Genomic DNA, 21,246 nt, shown 5'->3' with positions numbered 1-21,246 from the left:
CCGAACTCCAGTCTACTATACTCTTCCATACCAAAAAAAGGGAAATACATGATTCCCGCCCACTCTAGCTAGCCATCCTGTCCCACCTAAGTGAGGGGAGAGCGGGAAATACTTAACGAACATTTGTGAAGTTCACAATCCAGAGGCACAGGCTCACTAAAACAGACCTACTCATAGGACTATAGAACACTTCCTCTACCCCATACCTTACCAACACATTACTAAAGGCCTGTTTCAAGTAGTTCCTTTTACCTGTCACATCATGTTCAACTATTAAAAAAAAAATTACATGGCATTATGAAAGACAAAAAAAAAAAAAAAACAGAGAGCAAGTATCAGAACCAGACCCAGATATGGAAGGTATGTTGGAATTACCAGACCAGGAATTTTTTTTAAACTATGATTAATATGCTAAGGGCGCCAAAGAATGAGGTAGACAGCATGCCAAAAAGGAAAAAAAAAAAAAAAAGAAAATAGAAAAAAGATGGGTAAGAGAGAAAGAAATTCTAACAAAGTACCAAAAAAAATAAAAATAAAAAAGCTGGAGATCAAAAACTTAATAAAATTAAAGAATGTCCTTATTGGGCTTATTACTAGACTGCACACTGCTGTATCTCTGAGCTTGAGGAAATCTCAATAGAATTCTCCAAAACTGAAAAAGCAAGGAAAAAAGAGATTGGAAAACAAAACAGAAGCGACTATCCAAAAACTGCGGGGCATCTATAAAAGGTGTAATATACATGTTAATGGGGATAATAGAACAAGAAAGACAGAACAGAAAAAGTATTTGAAAAAAAGTACTTGAAACAATAATCACTAAGAATTTCCCCAAATTAATGTCAGATACCAAACCGCAGATCCAGGAAGCTCAGAGAACACCAAGCAGAACAAATGACAAAAGAACTACACTTACACATATCATATTCAAACTATAGTAAATCAAAAATAAAGAAAAAAATTCTTGAAGTAACCAGAGGGGAAGAAAACACTACCTATAAGGAGCAAAGATAAAAACTACATCCCATGTCTCCTTGTGCAAGCAAGAAGAAAGTGAAATAAAATATTTAAAGTGTTGAGAGAAAAAACACACTCATCTACAATTCTTTTTAGATTTTCTTTTCTACCAATCTAGAATTCTATACCCAGTAATATTATCCTTTGAAAGTAAAGAAGAAATAAAGACTTTCTCAAAAAAAGACTGAAGGAATTTGTTGTCAGTAGTAATGCTTGCAAGAAATGTTAAAAAGAAGTTCTTTAGAGAGAAGGAAAATGATACAGGTCAAAAATTCAGATCTACATAAAGGTATAAATCTAACGAAGTAAGTGTAAGACTTTATGAGGAAAAGTACAAAGCTCTGATGCAAGAAACCAAAAAACAAGAAATAAATTGAGATATATTCCACAGTCATGGATAGGAAGGCTTGATATTTTCAAGATGTCTGTTCTTCCCAACTTGATCTATGGATTCCATGCAATTCCAATCAATATTCCAGCCAAGTTGTTTTGTGGATAAAAACAAAGCAATTTTAAAATTTATAGGGAGAGGCAAAAGACCTAGAATAGCTAACACACTATTAAAGGAAAAGAACAAAGTTGTAAGATTGACGCTACCTAACTTACAAAACTACGGGCAGTGTAGTATTAGTGAAAGAAGAGACAAATGGATCAATGGAACAGAATAGAGAGCCCAGAAAGAGAACCACATAAATATGATAAAAATGATCTTTGGGAAAGGGACAAAGTCAATACAATGAAGAAAAGATAGTTTTTTCAAAAAACTGTGCTCAGACAACTGGACATTCACAAAAACATGAATCTAGATACAGACCTACATGCTTTCCCAAAATTAATTCAAATGGATCACAGAATACAAAAAGCAAAACTATGAAACGATTAGAAGATAATATAGTAGAAAATCTAATTGACCTTTGGTTTGGTGATGACTTTTTAAATATAACACCAAAAGCATGAACCATGAAAGAAATAACTGATAAGCTGAACTTCATTAAAATTAAAACTTTCCGGCCGGGCGCGGTGGCTCAAGCCTGTAATCCCAGCACTTTGGGAGGCCGAGACGGGCGGATCACGAGGTCAGGAGATCAAGACCATCCTGGCTAACACGGTGAAACCCCGTCTCTACTAAAAAATACAAAAAAACTAGCCGGGCGAGGTGGCAGGCGCCTGTAGTCCCAGCTACTCGGGAGGCTGAGGCAGGAGAACGGTGTAAACTCGGGCGGCGGAGCTTGCAGTGAGCTGAGATCCGGCCACTGCACTCCAGCTTGGGCGACAGAGCGAGACTCCGTCTCAAAAAAAAAAAAAAATAAAAAAATAAAATTAAAACTTTCTTCTCTTTGAAAGACACTGTCAAGAGAATAAGACAAGCCACAGAATGGGAGAAAATATTTGCAAAAGACATATCTGTTAAAGGACTGCTTCCCAAAGTAAACAAAGAACTCTTAAAACTCAACAATAAGAAAGTTAACAATCCAATTTAAATAGGGGTAAAAGATCTGAACAAACATCTCACCAGAGAAGATATATAGATGGCAAACAAGCATACAAAAAAGTACTCCAAATCATAGGTCATCAGGGAAATGCAAAATTAAAACAAGATACCACCAAATACTTGTTAAAATGGCCAAAACCCAAAACACTGACAAGATCAAATCCTCGTGAGAATGTGAAGCAATAGGAACTCTCCTTCACTGCTGGTGGGAATACAAAATGGTACAAGCACTTTGGAAGACAGTCTGGTAACTTCTTACAAAATTAAACTTACTCTTACCATGCAATACAGTGATTGCATTCTTTAGTATTTACCCAAAGGAGACCAAAATGTATGTCCACACAAAGCCTGCAAATTCACATTTTTAGCAGTTTTGTTCATAATTGCCAAAACTAGGAAGCAAATTAGATGTCCCACAGTAGAATGGAAAAACTGTGGTACTTCCAGATAATAGAAAAGTTTTCAACCCTAAAAAGAAATGAGCTATCAAGCCATGAAAAGACATGGAGAAAACTTAAAATATGTATTACTAAGTGAAAGAGCCAATTTGAAAAAGCTACATACTGTATGAATGTAACTACATGGAGATAGTAAAAAGAAGAATGTTGCCAAGGGTTAGGCCAGCGGGAGGAATAAACAGGTGAAACAGTATGGATTTTAAGGCAGTAAAACTATTCTGTATGATACTACAATAGTGGACACATGTCATTATACATCTGTCCAAACCCATAAAATATACAACACCAAGGGTCAACCCTAGTGCAAGCTATAATCTTCGGGTGATAATGATATGTCAATGTAGGTTCATCAATTATAACAAATGTACCACTCTGTTGAGGAATATTGAGAACGGGAGAGGCTAGGCATGTACAGGGACACAGAGTATACGGGAAATCTCTGTATCTTCACTCAATTTTACTGTGAACCAAAAAATTCTCTAAAAATAAAGTCCAGCCAGGCATGGTGGTTCATGTCTATAATCCCAGAACTTTGGGAGGCTGAGGCAGGAGAATTATTTGAGCCCAAAAGTTAAAGACCAGCCTGAACAACATAGGGAGACCCTGTCTCTACAAAAAAATTTTAAAAATTAGCCAGGTGTCGTGGTGTGCACCTGTAGTCCCAGTTACTCAGGAGGCTGAAGTGGGAGGATTGCTTGGGACCAAGAGGTTGAGGCTGCAGTGGACCATGGTCACACCACTGCACTCCAGCCTGGGCAGGAGTGAGACTTTGTCTCAAAAAAATTAAATTAAAATCTATTTAAGAATAATAAAGCTGGGTGCAGTGGCTCATGCCTGTAATCCCAGCACTTTGGGAGGCGGAGGCAGGCGGATCACAAAGTCAGGAGTTTGAGACCAGCCTGACCAACATGGTGAAACCCCCTCTCTACTAAAAATACAAAAATTAGCCAGGCATGGTGGCACATGCCTGTAATCCCAGCTACTCAGGAGGCAGAAGCAGGAGAATTGCTTGAACCTGGGAGGCAGGGATTGCAGTGGGCCGAGAGCACGCCACTGCACTCCAGCCTGGGTAACAGAGCGAGACTCCATCTCAAAAAAAAAAGAATAAAATAATTTCAATATAAATTTAGAAAAGATATGTATACACACATACACACAAAATACATATGTTAACATCACTTCTTTCTTTCCTCCATAAAATGATGTAGAATTTACTCAAATGGAATTCTTGGTAGTCCTGGAAGTAGAAAATGAATAGATGATCAAGTCAACAAAAAGCTTATTTCTGAGACAATCTTATTACCAGCAAATAATTGGTACTGGCAAACAACTACTGCTAAGAGAGACAACCAAATATGATGAGACACATCATACTAGAACACATCACCACCTATGAAGTTGCCTTGCTCTTCCTGACATCCTCCCACAAAGACCTGTTGAAATCTCTAGATTTAACTACACAATAACAGGATATGAAGAGAAAATAATATGTTAAACCATATCACAGGAAAAGAATTGGCAAACTCCAGAATGGGGGAAACTTCACAGAATAAACCATCAGCTTATTCAACAAATAAAACACAAGGATAAAAGAGTGTTGGAGTACATAAAGGTTTTAAAAGACTTAACAAAACATAATGTAACATACAGACTTTATTTGGACCCTGATTCAACAAACTGTTAAAAGCACATACATATTACTATGGTTTGAATTTGATCCCTCCAAGCCTCAAGCTGAAATCTGATCTCCAAGCCTAATGGGAGGTGTTTGGGTCATGGGTGTGGATCCTTCATGAATAATGTCCTGTCTTCCCTGGGGCAAGGAGGAGTGAATGAGTTCTCCCTAGGTTAGTTCCTATGAGAGCTGGTTGTTATAAAGAGCCTGATTCTTGTTCTCTAGCTTCCTCTCAGGCCAGGTCATCTCTGCAAACACTGCCTCCTCATCGCTTTCCACCCGTGAGTGGAAGCAGTCAGAGGCCCTCAACAGAAGCCTAGCAAATGCTGGCCCGATGCTTCTTGTACAGCCCCCAGAATTACATGCCAAATAAACCTCTTTTATTTATAAATTACCCAGCCTCAGATATTCCTTTACAGCAACACAAAACAGATTAAGACACACACTTACAGTATTTATGAAACGACTGGAAATTTGAACCCTAACTACATATTTGATATTATAGAATTACATGAAAAAAAAACTTTAGAGCATGCTGATGGTATTGTTGTTGTGACTGACAAAAATTTTTTTCTTTTAAAAATGTATTGAAATATTTATAAGTGAAATGTCATAACTTGGACTTGCTTCAACATAATACAGCACAAGGGTAAGTAGTTTAGGGTGTAACATAAAAAACTGGATACACACTGATAATTGTTCAAACCCAGTAATAGGTAAATGAAGGTTCATTATTTTATTCCACCTCCTTTAGAATTTGTTTGAAATGCTAAATACCTTAATAAAAAGTTAAAAAAATTCCTTTAGTGAATGCCCTTAAAATTTCATTATGAAGAAAAAAAAACTTCAATATGAATATCCTTAATAAAAGTATATAAACTGACAAGTAATAAAGAAAAAAGCCATTGAAAAATGTTTTCTGATACACTAGAAGATTATTTAGCAATCTGATGCCATACTACTCATATATTATTGATTTCTTTTTTATTTGAACATGTTTTAAGAGTAGGTTTTAAGAATAGTGACTAATTTTTTTTTTAAATTTGTCAGTTGTTTGGCTAGAAGTAAGGATAGAAGGGACTTAATGGTTAGTTCTTGAGTGTGAGAGACTGAGTAACAAAGAGCTTAGATTCCCTGCTACAGTCTACCTGCATGTTAACTGCGGGACAGATTGTCAGCTTCCTTTGGTTATTGCTGAAATTGGCTATAAAACATTTTGCAATTGTAAGAACCCTAGAATTGGTTACTTATTAAGCTTTTAAAAAACTGATTCGTGGCCGGGCGCGATGGCTCATGCCTGTAATCCCAGCACTTTGGGAGGCCGAGGCAGGCGTATCACGAGGTCAGGAGATCGAGACCATCCTGGTTAACACGGTGAAACCCCGTCTCTACTAAAAATACAAAAAAATCAGCCGGGCGTGGTGGCGGGCGCCTGTAGTCCCAGCTACTCGGGAGGCTGAGGCAGGAGAATGGCATGAACCCGGGAGGCGGAGCTTGCAATGAGCCGAGATTGCGCCACTGCACTCCACAATGGGCGACAGAGCGAGACTCCGTCTCCAAAAACAAAGAACAAAAAACTGATTCTCATACAGTTTCTGTTATCAAATAAATTGTATGGTACCTTTCAACAGTACATACTTTTAAAGTATTTACTTGACGAATGAATTAATATTTTTAGTAAATCCTTGCTCAAGCATCTCCCAAATAATGACTATTATCACCTGATAATGGTACATAATTACATACTAAATAATAAATGAATATATAATGAAACGATGGCAAAAAATATTATAGGATTGTAAGAACTTTTTAAATGGTGATAACATACATATCCTTTTGTATCTTTTGAATTTTAAAACATTTCTGCTGGCTGCAGTGGCTCACATCCATAATCCCAGGGAGACAGAGGCAGGAGGATCGCTTGAGCTCAGGAGTTCAAGACTGGCCTAGGCAACATGGTGAAACCCTATCTCTACAAAAAAATACAGAAAGTAGCCAGGCGTGGTGGCACATGTCTGTTATCCCAGCTACTTGGGAGGCTGAGATGAGAGGATGACTTCAGTCCCGGAGGTGGAGGTTGCAGTGAGCGGAGATCGTATCACTGCACTACAGCCTAGGCAACAGAGCCAGACCCTGTCTCAAAAACAAACAAAACAAAACAAAAATTTCAAAAATTTGAACCTATTTAAAATAAACAGGCTGGGTACATGGTTCTCGCCTAATCCCAGCACTTTAGGAAGCTGAGGCGGGCAGAACACTTGAGGTCAGGAGTTCCAGACCCACCTGGTCAACATGATGAAACCCTGTCTCAACTAAAAATGCAAAAAATTTGCCAGGTGTGGTGGTGTATGCCTGTAGTCCCAGCTACTCGGGAGGCTGAGATGGGATAATCACTTGAGCCCAGGATGCAGAGGCTGCAGTGAGCCAAGATCGCGCTATTGTACTGCAGTCTGAGCAAGACTCTGTCTCAAAAAAAAAAAGAAATTAAAATAGGCCGGGGGCAAAGACTCATGCCTGTAATCCCAGCACTTGGGGAAGCTGAGGTGGGTGGATCACCTGAGGTTGAGAGTTTGAGACTAGCCTGACCAACATGGAAAAACCCCGTCTCCACTAAAAATACAAAAAATTAGCCGGCCATGGTGGCATGCACCTGTTATCCCAGCTACTCGGGAGGCTGAGGCAGGAGAATCACTTGAACCCAGAAGTCAGAGGTTGCATTGAGCCGAGATCACGCCATTGCACTCCAGCCTGGGCAACAAGAGAAAGACTCCATCTCAAAAAAATAAATAAATAATTAAAATAAACAAAATGAAAACTTTTAAAACTAGTGGTGAAAAAAAAGGAACCAAATTCAGCAAGACTTACCTAGCAGGGGGAATTCCTCTCTTATAAAGATCCATCCTCACTTTTTCTCCCACATGTCTATAAATCTCCACTACAGCCAATATTGCAGCATCTCTCACCTGTCAAAGAATTCAGAACTTTTTAACAAACTTATATATGATACATTAAAATACTTCATTTCAAGGTAACATTACACTAATAGATCAACTTGAAGCTCTAAGTGGGGTTTAATGCCTCTAAACCCCTGCATATATGGCTTGTCATCAGTAAAAACCCAAGAGGGCCTGCCAAGATACTTCTAGAAAAAACTACTAAAAGATGATTTTACAGAAATTTGAGAAACTTGTCAATAAAAGTTACTTACTAAGCTTTTTAAAAATCTATTTGTGGCCGGGTGCAGTGGCTCATGCCTGTAATCCCAGCACTTTGGGAAGCCAAGGAGGGTGGATTGACTGACATCAGGAGTTTGATAGCAGTCTGGCCAACATGGTGAAACCCCGCCTCTACTAAAAATACAAAAAAATTAGCTGGGCGTAGTGGCATGCGCCTGTAATCCCAGTTATTCAGGAGGCTGAGGCAGGGGAACTGCTTGAACCACCGAGGTAGAGGTTGCAGTGAGCCGAGATCGTGCCACTGCCCTCCAGTCTGGGCGACAAAGAGCGAGACTCCAACTCAAAAAAATAAATAAAATAAAATAAAACAATAATAAAAAAATTTTAAAAATCTATTTGTAGACCGGGCACGGTGGCTCACGTCTGTAATCCCAGCACTTTGGGAGACCAAGGCTGGTGGATCATCTGAGGTCAGGAGTTGGAGGCCAGCCTGGCTAACATGGTGAAACCTCGTTTCTACTAAAAATACAAAAAAGTAGCCTGGCGTGGTGGCACGTGCCTGTAATCCCAGCTACTTGAGAGGCTGAGACAGGAGAATCGCTTGAACCAGGGAGGTGGAGGTTGCAGTGAGCCAAGATCACGCCATTGCACTCCAGCTTGGGCAACAAGAGCGAAACTCTGTCTCAAAAAAAAAAAAAACAAAACAAACAAACAAACAAAAACCCTACCTGTAGTAAGATTATGTAAACAACTGCCAATAATTATATTAATACAAATTATTATCATGGTTAATGTATCCTGTATTAAAACTGCATTTCAAGAATGCGGCCTGAACTCAAACAGATATTTTTTACACTAATATTCACAGTAGCATTATTTACAATAGCCAAACGTGGAAACAACCCAAATGTCCATCCACAGAGAAATGGATAAACAAAATGTGCTATATACACACGATGGAATATTATTCAGCCTAAAACAGAAGGGAAGGAAATTCTGATACATGCCACAAGATGGATGTACCTTGAAGACATTATGCTAAATAAACAAGCCAGACACAAAAGGACAAATATTCTATCATTCTACCTCTGTGAGGTACACAGAACAGTCAAATTCACAAAGGCAGAAAGGAGAACGGTGGTTGCCAGGAGCTGGGGATGGGGGGCCACTGGGGGGCTGCCAGGGACTGGGGAGCTGCTGTTCACGGGTACAGAGTTTCAGTCTGGGAGGATGAAGAAGTTCCGGAGCTAGATGGCAGTGATGGGTGTTGCAAAACAATGTGAATGTATGTGATGCCACTGAACTTACACTTAAAAACTGTTAGAATGGTAAATTTTATATTGTATTTGCTACAATTAAAAGGAAAAAAAAAAAGAATGTGGTCTGAATACAGGAATTTGAAAGGTAGCTCCAGTTCCCTTGCACAGCTCATTGTGAAACAGCAACTGAAGAGACAGTAGAATTCTCTACAAACCTCTTGAGGAGCAGGTAGGATCTAAAAGAAGGGAAAATCTTTCCCGAGGTCACTCCAAATGGCCAAACTGTGCCAAAAAGGTTACAGTCAAGATTCAAGTTCACCATGAGGGACATGATCCAGAACACATTCCTGTATTATACCTATAGTACAGACCAGGGGTTCCCAAGCCCCAGACCATGGACTCATATGGGTTCGTAGCCTGTTCAAGGACCACAGCAGGAGGTGAGTGACAGGGAAGCAAGCTTTATCGCCTGAACTCCACCTCCTGTCAGATCGGAGGCAGCATTAGATTCTCATAGGAGCACAAACCCTATTGTGAACTGTGCATGCGAGGGGATCTAGGTCGCACACTCCTTATGAGAATCTAACTAATACCTGATGACCTGAGGTGGAACAGTTTCATCCCGAAACCATCCCTACCCTCCCATGGAAAAATTGTCTTCCACAAAACTAGTCCCTGGTGCCAAAAAGGTTGGGGACTATTGGTATAGACAGCTCAGATAAAAAAGTTTCTAACAACTGATATACCACTGATATAAATCCTCTCTGTTAAGTAGGGTTCTTACAACTGCAAAATGTTATGCAGCCAATTTCAGCAATAACCAAAGGAAGCTGACAATCTGTCCCACAGTTAACATACAGGTAGACTGTAGCAGAGAATCTAAGCTCTTTGTTACTCAGTCTCTCACACTCAAAACTAAACTTTAAGTCCCATCTGTCCTTACTACTAGCCAAACAACTGACAAACATAAGCAACTTTCATGAATATAATGTTTTTAAAAACTAACTTTGATGGATTTTTTTAATGAAGTAAAATCTTCATTTCAGCAACCCCCTCCACCCTCTCTCTTCTTTTTTAAAAACAGAATAAGAGGACTAGAAAAGAAATGGTAGCCAAAAAATCAGTCAATGCTTGAATGTAAATAAAATTTTACCTGACTGTTCGAATCTCCAAACAGGATACACAAATGTGGTACCAACTTGCTGATGACTAGCGGCTGAGCCCCAAAACTAAATATAATTTGAGAAAAAAATAAAGAGAATTTGTTTTTAATAAACAGTGAACAAAATATCCTTATACCTTCTTGTCTGTAGCAATAAGACAAATATGGTGGAGAGGATGGGCACACATCATTAAAACATGAAGGATATTAGACATAAGCAAAAATAATTCTAAGCAATGTGAAGTATGCAAATTTGAATAATCACAACTGAGAGTGAAGACAACACATAATCCAATAGATTAAAATGTTCAACAATGGCACTCTTAAACCTAGCAACCTATGAATAACTTAAGAAAATCAGAGTTTTCACTTTTAAAATTGTGATTTTTTTAGACTCTGGGTCTCATATAAATGCATTCCAATGAAATAACGAAATTAAAAGATCTTTATGCTTGTGGCAGGAGAGCCAAAACCAAGCACAAAGAGCTCTGTAGACTAAGTACACTTATAGGCTTCTAGAGGGCAGAAAGGACTACAAAGTAATAAAAGAAAATAAGTGAAAACATAGTTAAGAAACGGAAATAGCACTATAGGAAAAGTTGAAAGCTACTACATATGACCTATGACATTGCATAGAACCTAAAAACATAATTCAGCGCAAGAACAAAAGTCCTAGCACTTTTTCAGATCAGTCATAGTTCTGTGGCAACTATGGCAGCCAGAACTCTGCACACGGCTACCAGCCTCACTGTCTAGTTACCGGGGAAAGTTTTGCTTGGTCTATGACTCTGGTACCCACCACATTGCTCTGGGGGAGGGTGGGGATGGGAAATGGCTATAATATGTGAAATATCATTGAATTTAAAAAAATTTCAAATTCGATCCAGAACAGAAATAGATACTAAGTTATCAGCATATCAGTTCCATGACCATCTGTTTTGGGTGGCTACATACTAAAGAAAAAAAGAGAAACACTTATTACTGACATAACTGAAAAATTAAGAACATGAAAGATAACATACACAAAAAATGAACAGTAAAGGTATCAAATAAAAAGTTATATGCTTTAATAACAATTTTAAATGTGTTATTACCATAGCTTTCCTTGACTTTGTGAACTGAGGTTTTTTAAGAGAAATAAAAAAAAAAGACAGTTATTTTCAGTAATCATAAAACTCACATGTTTAAGGTTTCAATAAGACACAGACACACGCCTTCTCGAGATCGAAAATTCTTGTGTTTAAAACCAGAAGCCAACTGCTCCCAAATGTACTATTTGAAAGAAAAGTAAAAATGTGAAACAAAAAACTAAATTATTCATGTTACAATCTTTTATTTCTTCCCAATCCTACTACCAACCTTACTGGTAACTGAACGTTTTCATCAGACTGTTGTTCATTTCTCCACTACTTACAAGTTTTTCTAAGCCAAACTACACAATTGTTCTCACCTATTTTTATTACCTTAATCACATTTTAGTACTTACATATATTTCACTTTAGATTTTATTTATTCTCAGAAGAACCATGTCCAACAACTGAAAACCTTAGAATTTCCAAGGACACACGATTTCTTCTATAATTAAGAAACCTTCAATAACAATGCTACCATTATAAGTCCAGTAGTCCAGTAAGTATTTAAGTGGTCCAACATTGCGTAGTAACTAATATAGACTCACACGGAACAGGCTTTTTTTTTTTTTTTTTTTTTTTTTGGACATTTTATAATTCAGACTTTTTTCCTTTCAATGTTGGATCCAAATACAGAAACGTATTTGGACAATCGATTTTATAGCTACCTACCACACTTTTCTGTTAGAAAAAGCATAGATAAACCTATACAAATAATTTAAACCAACTATTTTGGGTGTAACAAGAAATCCAACTTTACTTTTACAAACATGAAGCCAACTGTACCAATCAATCCTTTCTCCACATTTGGAAATAGCACTTTTACCCTTTACAAAATTCAAATATACAACATACACAGCCATCCTCTTTCTGTACTCAGTATTCTTTCTGGAGTCTGTATTCAGTTCTACTAATATATTTCTCTCTCCCTACTAAACTTTCAAGAAGGTGGCTTAAGAAATTACCAAAAAAAAAAAAGAAAATCTTAAATGTGGGTAACCTGACTCATCAATACTACCTCTGGAACGCTATTCTATATAAATACTTATATTTATGTTCAAAGATAGAAGTACAAGGGATGCCCCTTATGGTAATGTCTGTAATCACAGAAAGACAAAAACAACCTAAAATGTAAATGAATAAACAACAGTGGAAGGACACTTACCACAATATTAAAAAAAAATAAATTAGTTCTGAAATACAAAACATTTGGGAAAACATAGTAACCACTTGTGAAAAAATTTTCTTCTGGTCTCTGTAGGAGTTGCAGAAATGAACAATATAGTATTCAGTGGTTCTCAAAATAAGCTTTCTCAAACATTTACAATTTACAAAAAAGAGAAACGAAAAAAATCCTAAAGTATAATATAATCCGTATACTGTCAAACCACTGAAATCTATTAGTTAGCTTTAAAAAAAAAAGCATTCAAGAGTACAAAATAAGAAGCAAAAAACCAGAATCAAACATTGACACTTCATCTTAAATGTCGACTTCTTAAAGGCATTAGCAACAAATGATTGTTTAAAATGTCAGCATTCATGCTTGCTGTGGCTTTAATGATTTGCTGTGATTACCATTAGCAAAATCTGAATTTTAAAATGTAAGCTTACCATAGGTGGTGCTACTTGATCCATTAACTTCAATATCAGAGTCTGAGCTTCATCTCGAACCTTGTCTTTGGCATCTCCCATTCTGTCTATTAAAGCTACAATAACTAAAGAAAGGGAGGGAGTAAAAGAGTGTTTACTTATAACTCATCTCCATTAAAAACTATATTTCTCAAAATTACAAATAGCAATTGTTTCCATAAATGAAGAGTTGTGAGGTAAAGAAATTGTTTTAAGTTCTTTACACATGAATCCAATAAAATAACTGAGAAGATTCACAAGAATACATGCAGCATGACATCTCCTTATAATAATGTTCAAAAAACGGGCAAAACTAAATATTATTTTTCTGAGAGAAATGTATAGATGAGGGGACAAGGAGGAAGTAGAATTCAAAGGGAACAGGTTCTAAAGTCAGTTCATAGGGCAAAAATACCTCATAGTCAAAATTACCTTCCTGTAATCCCTTAAATTACCACTACCATTTAGTGTGGTCTTACTAGGTGTGTGACCTAATGTCTATTTTTTAGATACCTTTCGTCTATTTCCTCAGCCATAATTGTGGGTAGCAGTACTCATCTCAGAGGATTATTGAAAATTAAAAAATAATACACATAACTCAAAGAGTAAAGGGCATAGAGTAAGCACTTTCTATAATGTCACCTACTATCACTATCATCCTTCTGCATGTTCAAAAGCAAGGACACTTCCTTTGTTTCTCTTTTGATATTACAGCTATACAGTAGTCCCCCCTTATCCACAGCTTTACTTTCTGTGGTTTCAGTTACCCATGGCCAACTGTGCTCTGAAAATATTAAATGGAGAATTCTAGAAATAAACAAGTCATACATTTTAAATTGTACACCATTCTGAGTAGTATGATGAAATATTGGGCTCTCTTGCTCCATTCAGTAAGGGATGTGAATCCTTCCTTCGTCCAACATACCTGCACTGTTTACATTACCTGCCTATTAGTCACTTAGTAGCTGTTTCGGTTATCAGATCCAAAAATACATCACATGTATAGTAGCAGTACCCAATCTTTTTGGCATCAGGGATTGGTTTTGTGGAAGACAATTTTTCCACAGTGGCGGGGGGCGGGGAGGATGGTTTTGGGATCAGGCATCGTAAAGAGTGCACAATCTAGATCCATATGCACAGTTCACAAGAGAGTTCGTGCTCCTATGAGAATCGAATACTGAGGCTGATCTGACAGGAGGCAGAGCTCAGGTGGTAATGTTCACTTGCTGGCCACTCACCTCCTGCTGTGCAGCCCAGTTCCTAACAGGTCATGGACTGGTTTGGACTATCGGAGGCTTCAAGAATCCACTGGGGGTCTTGGAACACAGCCCCTGAAGATAATGGGGGACTACTACATAGCTTTTCTTTCTCTGAATCAACGGAGGACTAAGTCTAGTTTAAACAAAGGAAGGAGAAAGAAATCAGATCAAGAAAGAAATATTTCTCTAGTTTATTTATAAACATATATAATTAAATGTGTATATAATCTGAAGCCAATCTATTATCTATAATGTAATAACCAAAACTGATGTAATAATGAACAACAAGAGTTAAAGAAAAAAGAAATTACATTCTTTTTGGGAAACAAATGACTAGAGTGAGAAAGCAACATACCAAATCGAAAGATATCATCCAAAAGCCTTAAGCTTAATCAAAGAAATGACTGTGTAAGAAAACAATGTCCTCGACATAAAAATCTAAGTCTAATTATGGGACAATGTTCATCAATAGGAACAATATAAATTCTTCTCATACATCTTGGATGTACTGTTAACACTAGAGGAATTTGTCAACATCTATAAGATTGCCATTATGGGCTTCTGGTTCTGATAGCTTCTGAAAGGCAGAAGACAATAGTAAACACTTAACAAATGTTAGATATTATTATGCACTAACCACCGAATTATCTCATTTAATCCTTTCAACAGTCCTATGAAACAGAGTACGCCCATTTGATAGAGAAGGCACAAAGGATTAAATAACTTATCGAAAGTCACGCAAACAACAAGTAGTGAAACCAGGTTTTAAATAATCTATACTGGCCGGGTGCAGTGGCTCACACCTGTAATCCCAGCACTTTGGGAGGCCAAGGCAAGTGGATCACTTGAGGCCAGGAGTTTGAGATCAGCCTGGCCAAAACGATGGAATCCCGTCTCTACTAAAACTGTAAAAATTAGCCAAACATGGTGGTGCGTGTCTACAGCCCAGCACTTGGGAGGCTGAGGTGAGAGGATGGCTTGATCCCAGGAGGCAGAGGCTGCAGTAACCTAAGATCATGCCACTGCACTCCAATCTGGACAACAGAGTAAGACCCTGTCTCAAAAAATAATAAATAAATAAATATCTATACAATGTGAGATCACAGTCATAACCATCTCCATTTACTTACAATTTGAGGTGTTTGGGTGTGTGTGTATATGTTAACAACCATATAACAATAATGGAAAAAGAAAAGATCCTTCATTCCTGAGAGGTGAAATTTAACTCCAACAAGAAAATTCAAATGTTAGCCCAAACAGGGGCTCACTTCAATATTAAAAACCATTTTATGAAACATAAACAAAAACAAAAAGCCTCACATTACATAAGATTAGTATTACAGCTAATAATTTAAACAAGAAATTCATACTGTTTTTGCACTGGATCGCCTTTTAACACATGCTACCCTGGAGTCAAACAGAACAAGATTGTATTCCTAACTCTATCAGTTATTAATTACAAAACAGAAAATTCCCTGAACTTCAAAGTTTCCTTGTCTGTAAAATATGGAAGGCTGACAGAACTATACCTCACATGACTAGTGAAAGGATGAAGTAAAACAAGGAAAAAGCACCTGTGCCAAGCCCATGATCATTATCATTTAATATGATGAATATTCAACAAATATTTATGGGGTATCCAGAACAGAATTTTTCACTCAATAGGCTCTCCATATGAATGTGTTAAACAAATGAATCAATCTATCACAGACTGGAATTTGGACAATGACACACAGAAGAAGGCTGAAACATAACTCTTAGTATTTTTTTTTCTTTTAGCATCGTACAAGATGCAAACCATTCTATAAAAGTGATAACCGGGTAGCCTATTTGTGTTTTCCTTCTACAGTAACATTTTGGGATAAAACTGTTTAAAATTTTAAAACAGTTTACAAAATTTGTAAGATATGAGATCTTTTACTGAATCAGTTATAAAACCAGGGCTGGAGGCCGGGCGCGGTGGCTCACGCCTGTAATCCCAGCACTTTGGGAGGCCGAGGCGGGCGGATCACAAGGTCAGGAGATCGAGACCACGGTGAAACCCCGTCTCTACTAAAAATACAAAAAATTAGCCGGGCGCGGTGGCGGGCGCCTGTAGTCCCAGCTACTCAGGAGGCTGAGGCAGGAGAATGGCGTAAACCCAGGAGGCGGAGCTTGCAGTGAGCCGAGATCGCGCCACTGCACTCCAGCCTGGGCGACAGAGCGAGACTCCGTCTCAAAAAAAAAAAATAAATAAATAAATAAATAAAATAAAACCAGGGCTGGTGATCAATATTAAATGTAAATTATATATTTTTTGTTTGAAAATTATATTTTTCCACAATATATGTGGTCACAAAAGGAAACTAAAATATTTTCTATTATTAATACATGCATATATATAGATTATATATTTAAGAATTACATTAATAGAGCTTATACTCTTTTTGGAACTGTATCTAAAACTGAAAATGAATCTCAATTTTCCTAAAACACTTCTCACTTTTAACATAAAAGAATATTAAAAATACCTGTAATGATAACTAATAACCCAAGTGCACCAAAACTAAACATTATCTCTCAAATCAAGTTATATATATCTGCAGTTAGATTACCAAAAAACCTTCCAGACATAATCCAATTCAACTCCGTCCTTTTAAAGAAAGACTCCTAAAGTGATCTGGCTAAGTTCTGTAAGAGAGATAAAACCAAAAAGCTAACCCTGGGACTCTTACTCCAGTTCCATACCTTTCTAAGAGCATACAGGTATGCTGCCTATCTTGCAAAGCTATTCTACAAATTAGAAATGAAGTCAGGATAATCTTTCATGTATGAAAAGTAGTAAAAGGGTAAAAGGCAAATGGACAAAAATGGGTAAAAAGTAGGCATTCAATTAATGATAGCAAAGCTGTAATAAAATTTTCCTATTATACCACACTGTATATTATCCTAAAGTAATAACAAGTTCAAGTTTCATTAAGGACAATGATGAGCACTTATGATTCAAAGTGAAAACAATACTAACAGTAAATGCACAGGGATAACTAGAAAGAATAGGAGATTAGAAGAAAAAAGTTATACATATATAAGAGTGTATGAACATGTGCCATCTAGTTGCACAAACACAAATGAAAAACACTAACCAACAAAAGCAAGTTAATGTTATTAAGTATTTAACTGTATAAGAATCACAGAGTAAAGAAAAATTCAACATAGGGTGAGGTTAACCTGCAAATTCCTGAGATTCTCAAATCTGAAGTACATTTTTAGAAGGGAAAGAAAGGACCATGGAGAAGAGGTGAAGATTTCAAAAAGAAATAAGGGCACAGCAGAGGCATAAACAAGTTTAGCTACGCCTAGAAAGAGTGAGCAAGTTTCTGATTAGCTTAAAGTGGAGACAAAGTACTTGCTAAAGATTACAAAGAAAAAGTCTACTGAGAAGGAGAAGGAACATATATGGTAAAAGACAGCTTTAGAGAAGTAAGTTCTGAAAGCAGGACAGTGTTGGGAGTCAAACTACAATTCCGGTCCCAATATTCCCATTGCCTCAATCTGAGTGTAGTCAGGACATAAAACCCCATGTGGTACTCCTGGTGTCTGAAAAATAAGTGAGATACATAATACCTAGAACTACCCTTAAGTCTAAATTTTCTCTGTAGCAATTAAGAATAGGGAGCTACTACAGGGCAAGAGTCACAAACACAAATGTTTACATCCAAGGAGACACAGGAAATGCTGATACTTAGCCAGTTTAAGAAGTGCAGTATTCCAACCTTACCATATTATACCTAACTTTCTCAGTTACAAAGAGACAAGAGGATTTTGGGGGTGGAGGAGGTTTTATGAATGGGAAAGATCATTAACTAGACATGAGAGCAACTACAAAGCAACTTCTGATCAGGGTTCCTACATTAGGCAATTTCTTGAGACAAGCTAGAAATACGAATTTTCATGTAAAACTTCTCAATTTTAAACACTGATTCAAAATATTTCAAGAAAATGTAGCCTTGGCATGGTGGTTCACACCTGTGATCCCAGCTACTCAGGAGGCTGAGGTGGGAGGATCGCTTGAGTGTTGAGGAGGCTGAGGCTGCGGTGAGCCACGATCATACAACTGCACCCCAGTCTGGGTGACAGAGCAAGATCCCATCTCAAAAAAGAAAAAAGAAGGAAAGGAAAGAAAATAAAGAGACAGACAGGGACAGCGAGAGAGAGAGAGAGACAGAAAGAAAGAAAACATAAACAAGTAAAATGCTTGTAGAGCAGTTTTCAATATCTACCATAGTTTTTTGTGTGTGTGTGTGTGTGTGTGTGTGTGTGTTTTTTTTTTTTTTAAAGAGACAAGAGGTTCACTCTGCTGCCCAGGGCATGGTGGTGCAATCTTAGTTCAATGTAACCTTGAACTCCTGGGTCCAACCTCCCATCTCAGCCTCCAGAGTAGCTAGGACTACAGGCACACACCACTAAGCCTGCTGATTTATTTATTTATTTATTTTGGTAAAAATATGGTCTCACTCTATTGCCTAGGCTGGTCTCAAACTCCTGGCCTCAAGCAATCCTCCTACCTCAGCCTCCTAAAGTGTTGGAATTACAGGTGTGAGCCAGTGAGTCCCTGGGCCTACTATAGAGTTGTAAGTGGAGACTAACAGTAAAAAAAAAAAAAAAAAAAAAATTCAGAAAATATTAACACAAAGGATGAAGTGGAACCTGGTGTTGATTAAAACTAAATAATAAAGATAGAAAACCCATCAGATGCTTCTGTTGAAAAGATAACTAGAAAATAAAAGAAAAAACTGATAAAGAAGGGTAAGTAGCATACCAAACATGAAGAAAAAAGTTAACCAAACATATCAGAAAGTACGTGTGATGATATACTGATATTAGGAAGCATTAACTTAATCCACAAAAGAAAATCCCTGGCCAGGTATGGTGGTTCATGCCTATAATGCTAACACTTCGGGAGGCCGAGGTGAGAGGACTGCTTGAGCCCAGGAATTCACCTTGAGCCGAGGTGAGAGGACTGCTTGAGCATGGGCAACATAGCAACACCCTATCTCTATTTTAAAATACAAAAGAAAAAAGCAAAGAAAATCACTAATATCTGAGGCTACCCTTCTATATGCTATATAATGCTGCTATATAATAGGATCAAATCCACTTATAACATACTCTAAAGGTACATGAAGGTCATTCGGGTTTAGAAAATAAGTCAGAGCCAACTCTGTAATCCTAATAACTATACAAAGAGCATTATCCTACCATACGCACTGTACTACAAACACATTGTAAGTAAGTGCTATTCAAAGTATGATCAACAGCCTAGGATCAATCTACAGACTGTCTATGATAAGGACATTTAGAGTACTTAGAAAATGTTTTTGAAGCAATTTGATCAAAGAAATTTTGTTTGTTGCATCTAACGATAAAAAATTGAGCCTTGTTTTTTTTTTTCCTTTAATTTTGCTCTAATTTATTTTTCTTATATTTTATAAAATATTGGTCTGCAACATGCTGGCAATGAAGAAACTGATCCTTCCCCACAAATAGTCTGAAACATGGCACTGTAAGTTATATTACAAATTCTGGCATTTCACAAAACAGTAAAAGATCCAGTAAAAAAATTTCTTTTCTTTTTTTTTTTTTTTTTTGCCTCAAAGGTGATTTAAGTAAGTTTAAAACCTTGTCTCTGGGTAAACTGAAATGCTAAGTAGCAGATCTCTGGGTTACATAAAATCACTTTTTTTTTTTTTTTTGAGACAGAGTCTTGCTCTGTCACCCAGGCTGGAACGCAGTGGCACGATCTCGGCTCACTGCAACCTCCACCTCCTGGGTTCAAGCGATTCTCCTGCCTCAGCCTCCCAAGTAGCCAGGATTACAGGCACATGCCACCATGCCCAGCTAATTTTTGTATTTTTAGTAGAGATGGGGTTATGCCATGTTGGCCAGGCTGGTCTTGAACTTCTGACCTGTGGCGATCCACCCGCCTCAGCCTCCCAAAGTGCTGGGATTACAGAAATTACATTTTTTAATTTACAGAGAACTATTTCTGCTAAACAAAAACTAAGGAAAAAAGTCATCATATCAAATCTTATTTAGAATTGTAAATAAAGTTAACTTACCCATTGCTACATAGGATTTAAAGTGTGTTGATAATTTGTCCACAAAGGCACTTAAGATTTCCAATCCCATTAATGATACCTACGATAAAAAGGGATTTTAATGAATATAAATTACTGATGCATACTTTAATATCAGCATATAATTTTTGACATATAAAAGATCTTCATAAATACATTACATTTTTAAAAAATGAGATTTAAGTATTCAAGGGTAAACAGTCATGAGGTTGGAGCACTCTAATCTCAAATGGTTCAACAATAAAAACAACAATAATGTGTAAATAGGAAGATCGCGATAAAGCGTATTTGGTATAATGCTAACTGGTAAATTAGACGAAGTTACACAGGAGTTTACTGACTCTACAGTCATGCATCACTTAATGACAGGGATAAATTCTAGCAAACGTATTATTAGGTAATTTTGTTATTGTGCAAACATCAGAGTGCACTTACACAAACCTAGGTAGTATATAGCCTACTACAAACCTACATGGTATATGCTATTGCTTCTAGGCTACTACCTGTACAGTACGTTACTGTGCAAAATACTGTAGGCAACTGTTAACATAACGGTATTTGTGTATCTAAACATAAAAAAGGTGATGCAAGCACAATATTGCAACAACTATGATGTCACCAGGCAATAGGAATTTTTCAGCTCTATTATATCTTATGGGACCACCAATGTATATACAGTCCATCACCGACCACGATGTTGTTATGTGGTATGCATAACTATATTTGTAACTTTGAAATGTTTCCTAAATGAAACAGTTAAAAATGAAGAGCCTCTTTAATTACAGAGGAATTTCATCTTCTGTCTGGGATGTAGAAACTAGAAAGAACATCTGTCTCATTCTAACAAGAAAAAGCCTACTGGGTCTACAAAATCCT

The 21,246-nt window shown here is 37.2% G+C and overlaps 1 protein-coding gene across 25 annotated transcripts in view; it reads right to left on the bottom strand.

Annotated features, from left to right (window-relative positions):
• LOC105470926 (cytoplasmic linker associated protein 2) overlaps positions 1-21,246 on the bottom strand; it is a 220,733-nt gene that overhangs the window by 179,575 nt on the left and 19,912 nt on the right. For all 25 annotated transcript variants that reach the window (XM_071090719.1, XM_071090725.1, XM_071090727.1 and 22 more), the window contains exons 2-6: positions 20,353-20,431; positions 12,978-13,081; positions 11,417-11,508; positions 10,228-10,303; positions 7,505-7,602 (exon numbers count right to left, since the gene is read on the bottom strand). In XM_071090719.1, the coding sequence (XP_070946820.1) occupies positions 7,505-7,602; positions 10,228-10,303; positions 11,417-11,508; positions 12,978-13,081; positions 20,353-20,431 (449 nt within the window). The remainder of the gene's footprint in view (positions 1-7,504; positions 7,603-10,227; positions 10,304-11,416; positions 11,509-12,977; positions 13,082-20,352; positions 20,432-21,246) is intronic.

This window comes from Macaca nemestrina, chromosome 2 (assembly GCF_043159975.1).
Source record: "Macaca nemestrina isolate mMacNem1 chromosome 2, mMacNem.hap1, whole genome shotgun sequence".
In the NCBI taxonomy this organism is placed as follows: Eukaryota; Metazoa; Chordata; class Mammalia; order Primates; family Cercopithecidae; genus Macaca; species Macaca nemestrina.
Note: the sequence above shows the minus strand (reverse complement) of the source record. Positions and strands in the feature narration are given on the sequence as shown.